The 16671-nt window shown below is 35.3% G+C and overlaps 1 protein-coding gene across 1 annotated transcript in view; it reads right to left on the bottom strand.

Moving 5' to 3' along the window:
- LOC135144741 (regulator of G-protein signaling loco) overlaps positions 1-8236 on the bottom strand; it is a 62727-nt gene extending 54491 nt beyond the window's left edge. The window contains exon 1 of the mRNA XM_064076810.1: positions 5999-8236. Within this exon, the coding sequence (XP_063932880.1) occupies positions 5999-8167 (2169 nt within the window). The 5' untranslated portion in view covers positions 8168-8236. The remainder of the gene's footprint in view (positions 1-5998) is intronic.
- Between the last annotated feature and the right edge of the window lie 8435 nt (positions 8237-16671).

The raw sequence follows: 16671 nt of genomic DNA on the forward strand, positions 1-16671 counted from the left end.
GGCATTAGTTTTAAGAGATACCGTCATGGCAACCCCAGGCGAAGATGCATATGCAGTAGTTGCATATGCGTTAGTTTTTAGAGATACCGTCATGGCAACCCCAGGCGAAGATGCAGATGCATTAGTTGCAAATGCGTTAGTTTTAAGAGATACCGTCATGGCAACCCCAGGCGAAGATGCAGATGCAGTAGTTGCAGATGCGTTAGTTTTAGAGATACCGTCATGGCAACCCCAGGCGAAGATGCCGATGCGATAGTTTTTAAGAGATACCGTCGTGGCAATCCCAGACGAAGATGCAGATGCAGTAGTTGCAGATGCGTTAGTTTTAGAGATACCGTCATGGCAACCCCAGGCGAAGATGTAGTTTCATTGGGATTAGGAGAAGATGTCGAGTGGGAGAATTTAATAGAAATAGGGGCTAACGTTGTGGCGACCCCGAATACAGGAGCTCCTGAAAGTTTTTTTTTTTGAAGATGTGAGTTAGTGAAGAAGACGTGAATTATTGGAAACAAGTAGATGAAGAAGCGGTATAATTTAAGAAAAAAAAAAAGGGAAGTAATTGAAGCAAAGCAACCCGTAGTATTAACTTAGGATTAGTTACTAAAGGTATCAAAGGCTACGAAAAATCAAAAGAATTAAGTGAAGAGTACTGGAACACCAGCAACATTACCATAAACCTCGGAAAAATGAAGACCGTACTAGATCACTAGATCAATCGATGATACAGAACTTCGTTGAAAAATTTCTCGACAATACCACCAAGTAGTCAAGTTGTTTGACAAGGTACACTTTCGAAACTGGCCATTTCGCAGTGTATTATTATTGACCAAACCCTTGAATGAGAAGTTCTACGACGTTTAAACAACACGCATGTTCTGTACATGAAAAAAAAAAAAATGTCCTGGTATGAATGACAAGTACAAGAGAGCAACTAAAATCCGAAAGAAGGAAAAATCTGAGAAAAATGTTGCAAGATAGAAGTTTATTAGAAGAAAATTAATTAAGAGACAGTAAGTTAGAAGAAAGTTAATTGATCAATGTAAGGTGAGTTAGTGTACAGTAAATTGAAATAAAGTTAATTACCAGAAAGTAAATTACAAGTAAAGTGAATTAGCGTAAAGCGAAAAGTAGTTTAGAATACAGTGATTTGAACACCATTATGAAACAAATATCATCAGAAGTGAATTGTCAACAACCCGAAGTTATCAGCTATTTGAAAATCTATAATCAGAATCAAATATCTTTCGCAAGGCTGACCAACAATTACCATACACCAACTAGCAAAAGTCAACCATTAATCACACTTATACTACCATTGTATCATATAATTAATAAGCAATGGACAATTTTCAACCCAAATTTAGGAAACATGTTTGCAACAACAACACTGACAATCAATACAGAAGCAAGACTAACATTCACGCAAATGCAAAATTTAAGCGACAGAAGCATCTATACTGCTCAGGAAATTCGAGCCGCACAAGATGCTGTTATTCAATCAAGAACGTAAAGCCATAAGTAACATACTCACACGTAAAGTGATGGGTCAAGAAATAGACAACCAATGTGTTTCAATGCTACATAGGTTTACCGTCGAAGAAATGGAAGAACTAGTAGAAACCACTATCGAAAAGATGTGGGGCTGATTCAAATGGATAGGTTCCTGGACAAATAGCATTCTAGGGATCTATGTTATTATTCGCTTTATCAAAATTCTAATAGAAATAATTATAAACGCCATAGAAATCCAGAAGAAACATTAAAATATTAGCTAATTTTTGTCTTAGAATACTTTCATTATTTGGTTATTGCACCGTAAACACTAAGCGAAATAACATATTTAATAAAAAACCCACTTTTAACCCAACATACCTTCCCACTAACCTTGATTCAAATTTTATTGTTGACAGGTGCATGTTTGGCACCCCAATTGGATTATACAATTAAGAACTTTTAATAATTTGTAACAGTTATAAGGGATGCCGTGTTGTCGGCACCAATCAAAACATCTCCCTCTTCTTACGATTCGTGGTAGAAACAAGATGTAACAAATCACTTGCTTAATTCTGTTTATTAATAAATCGTTTTTATAGTTCAATAATTTATAAAATCCAAAAGATTTACTATGAAACGACAAAAAACTATCCTACTCTAAAGTATCAGAAAAAACCAATTTCATTCAGCTTAGAAGATATTACGAAAACCGCGAAAAAGAGACTAACCGTACATAGGTACCATAACATTCGTCGACCTTAAACAAACGGACGATAACTTAAGAGAGACCGGTAACCACACCTATATACTAGACTAGATATACTAACAATGCATGCAATGATGTTAAAATATAATCCATAAAAAAAATATATATATATATCCTTAAAATTCACAAAAGTTAAAAAGTTTGCATGAAAGCAAGATAATAAGTATGACTGTAAATAAATTGACAAAAAGGAACTAACTCTGACAAGTGCTTCTAAAAACACGATGTACACTATAAATCAAGACTGGGCGCCCATAATTTGCCCAGTCCAAGACAATCCACAGCTTCATAATTTGACGTGGCACACTGCAAGAAACAGTACTAGTCCAATTCGTTGGAGGAGTCAGGAAGCAAACACCTTTGACAATTTATCAACAACAATGACCTTTGTTCGCCACCCCATGAACTGCGGAGAGGGACAAACCATGAACCTCATGCAATACAACCCAAATGAAGCTCGTTTTGAGAAGTCACAAACCCTAACGTACCAACCCAGATGTCAACCATCAGTATTCCTTAAAGAACTGGAGCAATACAGCGACATCTTAATCATTGTATTCGGTTTGATCATAATTAACCTACTCTTATGTTACATGATCAACTTGTACCATGGTTCTTCTAAACACAGCAACTCAACCAGTGAACACATTCCAACCCGAACGGAGACACCGACCTTCCTGGAAGTAACCACAGCTTCCGAAAGAACACCCACATCGAAAACCCTAACACGAACTCTATCCAACATAACCTGGCGTTCCAACTACAAGGAAAATCCAGTATACATGGAGAACAATGGAACATCAGTCATCTATGACTTTCCTAAACCAGCCACACGAATTCGGGACGACATGATCATTAACGACTTCAAAGAAACCCAAGTATATGCAAGCGTACAACAATCAAATAACATTCAGAAGAGTCCACAACAAACCAAACCTACAAGTAGTTCGAATGACGAGATGTTGCACCCCTTCCATACGTACTCCAACGTACCCATGCACCAAGGCCTAGCCCCTCGAAAAAATGAAGTCATTGAAGTACCAACCACCTTTTCCATTGAACGCGAAAGTGAAACCAAGATCCCAGAGTTGAGCCAGAAAGTTCCAAGCATCCCTTAACGAATCATCACAACTAATGAAAAGAAGAACCATCACAGGCACCAGCATCCCGGTAACAATTTAAGAAGATTGTAATATTATAATATTAAGTAATAGTTGGCACAACTTTTAACATCTCTTAATGATTAAATGATCAAAGAAGAACAAAAGTTTTGCTAACAGTGACAGCCGCAATTCAATAGAAACGGGGACTTGAGAGTAAACTACGAAGATTTAAAAGCTCGCAGTTTACTTTTTGCAAGGGAGTGTTGTGACGGTCCACCCTTGAGGAGAAACCGCAAAATACCGCAATAAGAAACTTCAGAACATAATTCTCTAACTCAAAGATTAAATTCGCATATTCGCAAAAAGCAAGCAAATTGCGCATGTCCAATCGCGTATGTATTCCAACCACCAAATAATTGCAAAACCCATATTCGCAAACCATTGAGAAGTGCTCACTCAGTCAACCCTAGCTAAATACCACACCCAAGCAAAAGTTCCAAGATGGCGACAGCATGTGACGTTAACATGATAACAAGACAAAGAAGAATCCACAACGTTGGCACGTGATTCTAACGACATTCAATTAAAAGCACAGAGGAACCAACACCAAATAAATCACATCAAATTAACTACCAAAGGCGTTACACAATAACGCAACGCAAGATAAAAGAAGCATAAAACAAACCAAATCTCACGCATTACCATCAATCTATTTTGCGACTTATCAGTCTGACGAAATTCTCGGAACAACGAAACTAAGACTTATAAAACCTCTAAATAAAGCCCAAAAGGATTGCATTCTTATCAACTAACCCAAATACGAATACCACGATGCAACACGTGCACTCATAAAGATGCCACCAAAGACATAATTAATGAGAAAAACGCCGTATAAAAGGTCGCAAAATCGAGAAGTCGAGGAAGTCGAATCCAGTGTGCCACGAAGACGACAAGTACCTACAACGATCGATACCCAAGTAGAGCCGTGCTGAAGCCTTGTCCAGCTGATAGTTCCTTGCCCGAAATTGCGAAGGAAGACTTAGAAAAGTTCCATGGTTTTTTGTAAGTGAAAGAATCTAAATTTAAACCGTCATGCATGTGTTATCTTGCTTCTGTGCCTTCTTCGATAATCGACTGATGTGTGATTAACCTGGACCTCCGTCATTATACGAAAAATTTAACTTGTTAAATTGGGGAATGGTCCATTACTGTCATCGAAAGGGCGAACGTTTATCAACTCAGAACTGAGGAATTATCTGAGAGATGGGTTACTAGTCTGTCGCTTAAATGCAAACGCCATTAACAAAATGATGAAGATAACGAAAGCGGTCACTGCTCTCTGCGGTCCCTGTTTTAATGTGAATCTCGGAATTTTGACGAATCTTGGGGGGATTTCCGGATAACCCGTGTACCTTAATAAAAGCTTTAAGACTTCCCGTAGTTAATGATTAATCGCGCATTTATGAAAATATGTAGTATTGTCATTTGTTATGTTTGCTCTAAGGTCCGGAAACTTCCTTCCATGATTTTTGAACAGTTTCTTTTATTCTTTTTAATTTGTTTATGGAAATGCTAATCATTCCAAATTTTATTACTGCGACTTAGGGTAATAGGGAATGATCCTTGTGAAAGGTACCATTTGCAAATTGGACCTCATACGTCCATGTCAATTTAACGTCATACTTTAATATTTACTGCCAATTAATTTAAGTTTTGTGCTAATATTTTATTGATCAGGGATAGAAAAAGATTATTTAAGGACATTTCGAGTAGCGTTTTCGTTTTAAATAACTTTAAGGAGACATTGATATTTGGCCTTTTGTAGTAACAGTTGATTGCCATGTATTTAAATAATTGAAATGAATAGTGACTCTTTTAGTTTTGTTTTATCAAGTAGGTAGGGATTATTTAGCGGACGCGTCAAAATACGATTTTTGGATTCGTAGCCTTAAGAATGTATTTATATTTAATCTTTGTCTGGGACTTACAATTTTTACCATTAATTCTGTTTGAATTTAGATTTAATATACTTGTTAAATGAAGACTACATGTTACTTATTACCTCTCCCTGATTGCAATTTAGCTATCCATTTCCAAGGAAATGGGCCTACACCCAAATAAATAATTTTGTTAGTGTCCATGCTTGGCCACCGATAATAACACGGATGGACACGACACAAGCTAATAAATGCTGTTCCCAAATCTGTTCAAACTTAAAACATTAACCTTTATGAACCTTATTATGTGGTAATTTGTTACCAAACATGACATTTATCACATTAAAAAGAAAAGGAAAGTTTTCAATTTTTTCCGAATAATTACGTACAACAAACTAAAAAGTTAACCTTCAAGAAATATTACTTGTTTTAATTCAACCAATTTTTGGTTTTCTTACCGTTTTCAGCTCTTCAAAAGTGAACAACGAAGAAGTCAAAAACGTATACATACACCAAAAGAGCAAAATCTTAATAATTGAACTCAACATCTGCCACATAAATGTTATATTAAAATAGCAGTGCCTATACAAAATGGACTATTTGTATTGTTACTACATAATTGTTATATTCATGCACTAACTGTTAGTATTTTCTACTACTGAAATAGTTTATCTTAGCGTCACACCTTGGAGACTCACCTCTAAATCCTGTTCCATGTCATTCCTCTGCATCCGTACATCTGGTTCACTCTGTGCTATATTTCTGATGGTTTTGTTCTGACCTTCCCAGCTACAAAGTTCTTGCAAACTACCATACCCATATTTTTCAACAGAATCCAAATTATTCAATTCCTCACAACTATGATTTGGCTTTGACAATCCATACACCTTTGGACTTAGTTTATAACTAATAATATTCTCATCAAATTTGTCCAAATTATCACAACTGTTAACCATTTTACACTGTCTTTTCAGTTTTTTATTTTCAAAGAACGGTAAATGCGGTGCTTTAAAAACACTCTTCAAGTTACTCAATTCAACACTTTTGGAGCTGTGCACTGAGACATTATCAACTGAACTTTTAAGTTCTATGTCTTCTGATACTGAAATTGTTTCATATGACTTCTGTCTTATGCTGTCAGGAACATCTACTGGTCTTTCTGAGTACCCCTGGCCTGTGTCTAGTTCAAGAGTTCGAGTATTGTCATCAGAACTTGTAAGACTGGATGGTGATAACCCTCTTGACACTCTGACTGGTCGATCAGGCATAGCTCTACATGTCAATCTATTGTAAATTTCAGCATTATTGTTCTGTTTAGCCAACAATAAATTTTCGGATTTTTCCAACACGTTTTTAATATTAACCGAACCGCAAGCCCTGATATTATTTAAGTTATTCATCTGCTTAATATTACTAGTACGTTCATAAACCTCAGTTTTTGATAAATTATTTGGTAACTTAATATCAAGATTATTTTTACACCTAATATTATTCAATTCGTAGTTTTGTGAGTGATCATTATTCAATGGCAAATCTAAACTTTCAAGAGGAATGCTGGACGCGTCAATACCTGAAGGTCTATTGTTGGTAGTCGACGTAACAATAGGAAATGCTCGATGCGCCGGAAACTCCACAACCAGGATTCTGTCACTAATATTGCCACAATCATCCCGAAACCCAATTCCTGAATCTGAATTACTCGATGCACTTGGCTGAGGCGAGTTTGCTATAAGAGGTCCCAAATGAATCTCATCCACAACACCGTTTTTGTAAGTGTTGTCACTACTTTGCAGTTTATACATGTTTTGTACTAAATTCACAATGTATAAAGCGTTTCGTGGAAATTCCAGACAGTGTCCTGAGATGACATCACTTGTGCAACTAAATTTGAAACTCTCGGCTTTTTTAACATGAAGGTTATGGTCGACGATTTTAGGGTCAATCATGAAAACATGGCAACTATTCGAAACTTCGATTTCGCTTTCAGTGTTGTTAAACTTTTTTTCTTCAGAGTGCCACACATTGACGTCTCCGAACCGTTTTTGTAAGCTGTCGTTGTTTCTAGTGTCACAGACAGCGCTTGTTACCAACCCGAAATACCTGGACTCTCTGTCAGCTGTGGAGCCTATGTAGACCACTCGGTTGGTTGGGTAAATGGCAAGAATGTGGTTGCTGGAGTTTTTTAAGGTTAGGCAGGTGGGGAAGATCGTCATAAGCACGGCCGTGGGGGCCCTTTTCTCTTGACGGAGCTTCCTGATGCAGCTGCACACAGTTTGCAACCTCGAATTTGGCAACAGTTGTTTTGGCATTTCAATTGTTCCTAAATAGCCTACTAGAGCTTTGTATTCCACGGGTCCTGCTTCGTCCTCCATGGGCAGAGGGTTGGTGATGTTGAGCAAGTTGGGGGTGTTTTCGTCGTTGTAGGGTGGTTTGAGGTCGTTGGCGTGTTTCTTGGTGGCGTTTTCACACTCTGGTCTCTGCGCTTGTTTATAAAGGCGATGCGCCCTAGGTTTGTGCATATACTTGGGCTTCCTGGCGCTGACCATCCTGTTCACGTCCAGCTCTTCCTCGCTGCTGTCCGAGTAGTAGTTCTCGGCGATGGTCATCCTTATGGGCCCCACGCAGTTGCCGATGAGGTTGACGACGGCGTCGTGCGTGATTTTCGAGACGGACATCCCGTTGACGGAGATGAGGAAGTCCCCGGCCCGGAGCCCTGCGTGGTCCGCGGGGGAGTTGGCCACGATGCAGGACAGAATGCAGGGCTGCTGGCCCGAGATGGTGAAGCCGAACCCGTTGGGGCCGCGCAGCACCTCGACGGTACGGATGCCGTAGTTGGGGCGCTTTTTGCGCCGCCTACTGGGGTGCATGGCTGCGAACACGGGGCGAACGTCCCTTTGCACAACACGTCACGGAGGTTGTTGATTTCTACAGTTTTTAAATGACCGTTGGAATGCGTTTTCCCTCTAGCGGCAAATAGCTCAACCGCTGAAGACGGCTTTGTGCGGCCACCATCCCACTCCGCGCTCCGGAGAAAATTCGGCCTACATTCCCAAACTGGTTTGTTTATTGAAAAATGCAAATTATTTAAGAACGTTTATTGAACTATTGGATACACATTCTTCAGGAGAGAAGAGACGGAGGGATTTTTAATGCGTGCGATATTATAATTGCGATGAGTAGGCGAAGATGACCTAATCGCTGGATTATTCTGGATTCCGGGGGACTGTCTTCGTATTGAGACTTCTCGAATAATAATTTACAGGAGGCTTGACTAGTCAGATGGACATTTATTATTTTATATTTTAGATAACTCGAGAAGAGTGTTGAACTTATTATTTATATATATGCTAGAACATCTCACAAAAAAACAGGAGAACTAATTTTCGAAATATACAAATATAATAAAACTTAATAAATATGTTCTATAAATCTTAAGCAACTAGTTGCACTTCAAAATAATCATTTTTACAATAAAATATTACATATACTTATAAAAATAAAAAAAATGTAACATTGTGAATGCTGCAACCAGTAATACTGAACTGAAGAAATAATGTACTGGTAGATATACCGTCTTCCGTAAATCGAGGAATGGAATTTTAAAACTACTGCGCTTCTCAAGTTGCAGTTATTTCCTCTAATATATGTCCATTTAATACCAAGTAACTGATTTTACCGTCTTTCATACGCAATCCTATATCACAAGAGTCTCTAACAGATTAATTTACACAATAGAATAATACATAGTTATTTATTATACAAGACGATACACAAATTCTTTGTCTACGAGTGAAAAGATAAAGATTGTTTATCGTCGTGTATAATTTTTTATTTTATTTTGTACCAAATTTTAAAAATATTATAATGCAACTGTAGCAATACCTATTTTCAATATTCCGCGCTGGCAAAAGAAATGGCGTTGGACATAAATTAGATAAATGGGTTGTCTTAGTTTCACCTTGTTTATGCGGTTTCATTTTGTAAAATTAATAAACAGCAAACCATTTCGCTGTGAAAACCACCAAAAACGCGGTAAACGTTGTATTCGGAAGATTCTAGTAACATGTCGGACGAGATTACGATTGCTGCTAATGCGGATATAGCAAAATTATTACCCGAAAAATTGAGAGAAGCATACGAGAAAGAGTACGAGTCGTTCGTTAGATGGAAAGAAGCAAAGAAAATTAAAGGAACTACTAATGAAGAAATTCTGATCGCATATTTCGGCGAAAAATCGTCACGAACGAAGTCGCCGTGTCTTTGGTCTTACTACTCCATGCTAAAGAAAAGGTTGTTGGTGCGCGAAAAAATTGATATATCCAGGTATGCACATAAGTACAATCAAGCAAAAGCGGTGCAGATATAGTTCACTGATTTGTATTCTCAAGAACAAAACAAAAGGCTACAAACCAAGAAAATCTCGCGTGTTTGATACAAAGGTCGTCATGAAGTTTTGGCGAGAAGCTTCCAATGATGAGTACTAATTGGAAAAGGTAAATTTGCTTTGGACCCGTATTTTCCCGTATATTAATACACGTATCAGTTACAGGTTATTTCTATCATGGAGATATTTGGAGCTTGTAGGAGCTGTGAATTATATAATTTGACCATCGAAGATGTGAAGGATAGAGCTGACGTTGTGATGGTCAATCTACGTGACACCAAAACAAATGTAGATCGCAATTTTGGAATTATTGGCGACGAGAATGGAATTAATCCCGTAGATATTGTTAGAAAATACAGAGCCTTACGTCCACAGCACGTCGCACATAACTTCTTTTTTGTTAATTATCGTAACGGAAAGTGCAACGAATTGGCATTAATAAGATGTATAAGGTATCCGAAAGGATTGCAAGTTATTTGAAGTTGGATTCATCTAATAAGGAATACACCGGTCATTGCTTTCGATGATCGTCAGCAACAATTTTGGCCAACAGCGGAGATGACTTTTTAAGTGTGAAAAATCTTGGTGGCTGAATGTCCTCATCTGTTGCAGAATCATACATTGATCAATGCGAAGCCACAAAAATTGCTGTTTCAAAGAAAATTTTGGTTGGTGTGCAAGGAAATCCTACGCACTCGGATAATATCCAAGTAATGGAGACATATTTAAAGGATTTAGGGGGGGGGGGGGAGGGGGGGCAAATGCGTCCATCACTATTGAACATTGGGCACATTGAACATTGCAATATAAATGTGTACGAAAATAAAGCTGGTTCGTCCGGTTATTTATCATAATTGTTTTTATAATGAATTAATGAATTTTTAATATAATACTTTCAATAATGTAATTTAAAAAAAATAAAGAGTAAATAAAAGACTTCTTTATCGTCTAGTGGATAAAATACTACTTTATCTACTAAAACTAGGGCCCAAACTCCTACTTTTAACTTTAGGTACAAAATAAAATAAAATATCTGTTGGCGTAACGTTTAAGTAATACAAAAATTGTTTCCACATACTTACTTAAATAAATAAATATAATTTCTGTGTCATTCTTATTGCACACACACACTTAGGTATGATATGTACTATTTAATATATATAATATTGATTAACCTATTACTAAGTTTCGGATTTTAGGTCGTTCAAAAATGTATAAAAGGAGACATTTTTAGGTCCCAAAATTGACGAATTAGGTTATAAAAATCTTAGTTTAGGTTAAAAACCTGGAGGAAAAAATATTTACTCAACGAAAAAACATACATCAAAAAAATATATATTTAAAAAAAAAAACATTAAACAAAACATTCATTATAGAAACAAATATTTTGTGTAACAAACAAAAAAAATGATTAAATAAATAAACGATCTATAGTTACGTCCACAAGTTATCGCAAAAAAATGGTGATCAAATTAAAGCAAGTCGCATTTAACAAAAAATAAAATATTAATTCAGGTATTTAAAATGAGTTACAAAAGCAAATTATATATTTCTCTAAATTTCCGATTGTAAATTTACACCTTTGATCGCTTAAAACACTTTTAAGTTTTGAAAACGTGCGTTCCACATCACAAGAAGTGATGGGTGCAAAATTAAATATTGAACAATCTACGTTTTCATTTTTGTTGGTAGCATTTCCATTACCGCAAATTACGTTATTTACGGAACATATAAAATCGTATCCTGGATTCTTTTTTAATAGAGAACATAATTTTTGGAACGCCATTTCCCCCACCTTTCCTGGTGTGTTTTTTAAAGATGTAGGTATACACTTTTTCCACAATTTCCATACTTTGGTTTAATTTTAAACCTATAGTTTCTAATTGTTCTATTGCATTAGGAATAATTTTAAAGTGAGTTTTAATGTACAAGAGTTCATTTTTAACGTTTGCTTTACTCAGGAATTCTTGAGCTTTTTTAATGCTTTGTGCATCTGTGGCTTCAAATGACATTACAACCTAAAAATATTTAATATAAGAATGATAGTAAAAAAACCATTATATATTTACTGACTTATTTTAAAACATCAAAGTGTTCTGCATAAAACAATGCTGCTTGAATCTAAGTGCCCCACCTGGTTAATACAGGTTCAGGTGGGAGAGGTGTATTTGGTAAACTGTTTTTATAAAAATCTACTCTTATCGGCGCTTTTAAAAAGATTTTCTTAACATTGCTAATTATCCCATTGACATCTGGATAATTCAGTCTAATTGTTTCAGACACTATAAATGTAACCCATGTGCCATACATATGTTAAGTGTGTTATATTTTCATAAAACACCTTCAAATTAGTACCAGTTTTGATCATGTATGAAGCACCATCTGATACAAACCATTTAACTTTTTGGTGTTCAGTTCCTTTTGGCCACAATAAAGCTACAAATTAACAATTAAATAAATTATAATAGTTTCAATGCTTAAAATTATCAATAGCATTCCCAAGGATTCGTTTATAAATCTCGAGATTGTGTTGCTATTAAGTAGTTTTATCAAGCTGCTTCAAAGCTAGTAGAAATGGACGGCCAGCTTCTTCAGAAGATAACTTTCCAATTACTAAATGGGGTATGTATCTTCCTAATCTGTCTGTCGTCTCATCGACGCTAATCCATATATCATTGTTGCCAATAGAATTTCCAATTTGTTTAATTACCTGTAAATTATAAAATTTTTTAAATAAAAATTCTAGTGCTTACCATATCGTAATATTTTGGTATATTTATGCATAAATTTTTTAAACTCAGGACAACGAACTTTATTCCATGGAATATTTGCTGCGGTAAATGCCCTACATAAATCTGTGCAAAATTGCGTAAAATCATTGTCGGAACTAGTGTTTAATAAAGTCTGTTTACTGGATTTATTCTTGTTCTTTTTATGTGCATCGCCACTGCAGTGTTGTTCAAAGTGTGATTTTTTTTCGCACTTAAACTAGGAAACAAAAATGTGAACATAATTCAAGCTTCAGTAGGTATTTTAAATGTTTACTTACAACTTTTCCACACACTTTGCAGAATAACTCATTGCCTTTGGTTGAAGAAGGAAATTGAAAATTAGTGTCCAAATTATTCCCTAACCATAATTTGATTTTATCTTTCATGGATGATTTTACCTTAGGCATTTTGAGGATTCTTTGCTGTATGTACAAAAATTAAAACCGACCCCAGCACACTCACTAACACGCAAAGACACTCAGTATCAATAACAATAAACTTCTAAAATAAAATGCTTTTTCAGAAATTCACCTCCTTTCGGCTATAATCTAAATGAAATGCAGGCCAGCGTTGTCAGTTGGCGACGCCAACCCGTACCATTAAACTCAAGGGCGTTGTTTACAATCCATTTTTAAACAATCTGCCAGCCAAAACAATGAATTCACGGAAAATCTCTATTGTGCAAGCACGTCCGCTTCGTTGGTCGTGGAATCCTCTTTTAAACCTTTTACAATTTACAATTAGGTCGTTTAATTAACACTTCAGGTCTGTAACGGTAAATTAGGCATTTTAGGTAGTAATAAATGGGCATTAAATAAATAGAATTTTTTAAATTCGGATAAATAAGTATATAAATTTCGCTGCAATGCCTGAAGTAGATATAAAAAGGCAAAAAACCTAAGATCCGAAGCCTACCTCTTACCTATCTAAAACCTGGAAGATCGTTTCTAATCGTAGTTTCTAATATTCATCAAAGTGTGTTAGGATTATTAGATTTTCTTAAACTCAGATTTTAAAAGATAAAGCTTCCATGTTTCTGAGATTGCTAAATTATGTTATAAAATTGTATGCCTTAAATTCGTCGGATATCTATGGCAGACTTACTTAATCTTTACACTATAAGAATTAACACGAAATTGGAATAACGTACCAACAAAATTGCATAGGAATTTCAAAGATAAACTGTGGTTATGAAGCCTAAGAAGAGACCAATCAGAGAGTATGTAAATGTATATAGGCCGTTCCATTAAAAGAAAAAAACATCATTTTACGTACTGCATAGTCGAATACAATTCTAGTGTAGGCTACTGAAAGACTCATACAACTTTAGTATTTAACTTTTTTTCTATATGTAATAGCAATAATTAAGAAGATACATATAAACCCCAAACCACGAAATTATAAAAATTCATGTTTAAATTAAACATCGTTTTAAACTTTTTAGCCGCTATATACCAGCCAAAATAACGCTGTAGTTCATAAAACACGGAAATGCAGGCAGGGGTTAATTCATTCGGTCGATTCATCCCCCTCAAGAAAGTAATGACGTCGGATAAAATTTTGCTAAGTAAATTTTTTTTGCTCGAATATATTCTGTAATATTTAGCTTCGTTGACGTTTTATCGTGTCGGCAAGTAAGTATGTGAATACGTAATTTCATTTTGTATTATTCTTTTTCAAATAATGCTGCATAGTGAGGCTTTCACGAATTCTCACTAAATGGTCTGACATAATAGCTTCAAATTTACTAATTCTACTACTTTAAAAAATGATCATTATTAGATTCATAATCTATCTGAAATGCCTCTAAATAGTAAGCACTGTTGCCCTAGAAAGTGAATAATGACTAGAAGGCGTTCCAGAACATTTTGCCAATGACGCGTTTCTTCGTTACTTACGAAGTCTTTGATGTGTGGTGTGACAATTTAACACAATTTTTATGTGGCGTCAAAGGATTTTTACTTGTCTCGTGAGAACTAAATCTTAGCACCTTGCTGCACCTGTGTAATACCATCAGTCACTATTATGTATCTCCTGGTCGCTAAAGCGATGGAAATAGTAAGGTAATCATGTACAAGTCCTTTTTGTACTAGTAGTAAACGAAGCGAGAATGATCAACATTTTCTGGCCACATGCAGGGCTTGGCGAAAGACTTACCTATTTATTGCATAAGTATTGACGCTGGAAGGTGGCACGTGGAGTTCTTCTCCTGATGTTACTAGAGTTGCAAAAGATTCGCCAGAACTTATTAAGTAGGTACAAATAAAATTTCGTCATTCTGCAAAATATTTAATTCAACTCGTAACTAAGGAGTTGCTAGAACTACTATCACTATTAAATTCATTTTTTAAAAATGTTGTTTAAAATTCATTTAATTTTTTAAATTCAGAATCATTTTAAACTGTTCGCTTTTGGAATTCGGCATCCGATAATAATCGTTTTCTACCATCTTTTGGCAAAATAATTCTGATAACATTCCACGTTTTAAATTACAATAGTACGAGAGAACAATTCCTGGACTTTACTGAACATTACCGTAAACGTGAACTACTCGAGAATTGAAGGGAGAATACGGACTAAAAGGTTTAAAAGTCGCTTCCGAAGAATTTTCTGTAAATAAAATAAACAACCTTAGGTATTAAATTTGTGTAGATATACCTAACAGATCATCTCGCTGATTTCATCAAGTCCAAAGATGAGGTGCACGCACTTAATTTTATAAGTGAAATATATATTATTGTTCTATTGTTGTTTGTTATTAGTCACCTTAAAATTTGACACTTGAACTGATGGAATGCGAAAATTGTGTTTCTCACTTAAAGACTTATTTATATTTTTGTAGTTACATTTAATTTTCTAACTCTCCTGTTGTCCACATTACATTCCTTCCTCTATAGGTAGGTCCTAAATTAAGTGTCCTCCTTCAATCTAAAAACAATGGCGTTTTCAGAATTGTAAGCTCTCTATCCGTTCTCATGGTACAAAGCCGCGGAGTTTTATCTGGAACAACTGTCAATACACATCCGAGCAAATTTTATTATTATGTAGTGTACGTACTATTAAAAATAAGAAAAAATCTACACCATTCCCTGTGAACTTTCGAAAATACGTTTTACGCGGACATTAATTATTACAAATATTAGGAATTGCTATTATTGGTTGCCTATAGGTCGTTACTGATGATAAACATAAAATGTACAGGTAAGTCAGCTAGAAGGGTACACCTCGAATAACTTTTTTATTTATGAACCTATAACCTATCGTAATGGACTAATGGAATTCAATTTATAAATAAAGACGAATGAGTTCAATGTATGCAATATGGATGACTTCATAAGCATGACATAATTGACAAAAAGTCCAATAATTAACAAAATCGTCACAAAAAATGTTTTTTTAATTTATCTGAATTTTGAAACAAAAAAACTGAAAAATGAAAAAATTTAAATTGTATTTCTGCAATGCACGTGAGCTATTATTCTCCATTTGCAAGTAATATCATTACTTCTGGTGAATAAATAAAAAAATTATTCGAGGTGTGCCATTTTAGCTGACTCACCCTGTATAAGTAATAATTCATAAAAAGTATAATATCATCTAAGATGTGAAGCTGTGATACAGGGGAGGATGGAACTTACTAAAGCAGTTTGAGAAAAATTTAGACCCGCGCCCTTGAAAACCGAAGTGGCTATTTTTTACAAATTTTACTTCATTTGATTATACACTCATGGACAAAAATATGAAATATTTTGAAGTTTTCAGTAATGTTCCAGAAATGCTCGATCGTATCCGGGTTATATGGAAACCAATTCAGTCTTTCAATTTGAGCCCCATCAAAGTAAGAATTCACGATCCCAGAGGTCCCTGTGGGATCGTAAATTCTTACTTTGAATTTTAATTTTTTTGAGCCATCTGTATAAGCAAATTTAAAAAATATTATTGCAATTATAAATCACAAGTAAAATTCATCATATTTTGCACATTTTGGGTAGAATTTATTCGGCAAAATTTTGAGATGACGTCATTAATTTTTTGGGGGGGGAATAAACAGATATATTTTGATAACAATTTACTATGCTTTCAGTAACTTTAAAACGTCTGCAAGATTTCAAAGTGTTCAGTTTTGCAATTCTTGATTTAATCAATAAAATAAATTGACTCAGTCATTACTTTTATTGAGAGATCCCGTATAAGCAAATCTAAAAAATATTAATGC

This window comes from Zophobas morio, unplaced genomic scaffold (genome assembly GCF_036711695.1).
Source record: "Zophobas morio isolate AGI-343-1 ecotype UQ-CSIRO unplaced genomic scaffold, CSIRO_AGI_Zmor_V1 ptg000108l, whole genome shotgun sequence".
NCBI lineage: Eukaryota > Metazoa > Arthropoda > Insecta > Coleoptera > Tenebrionidae > Zophobas > Zophobas morio.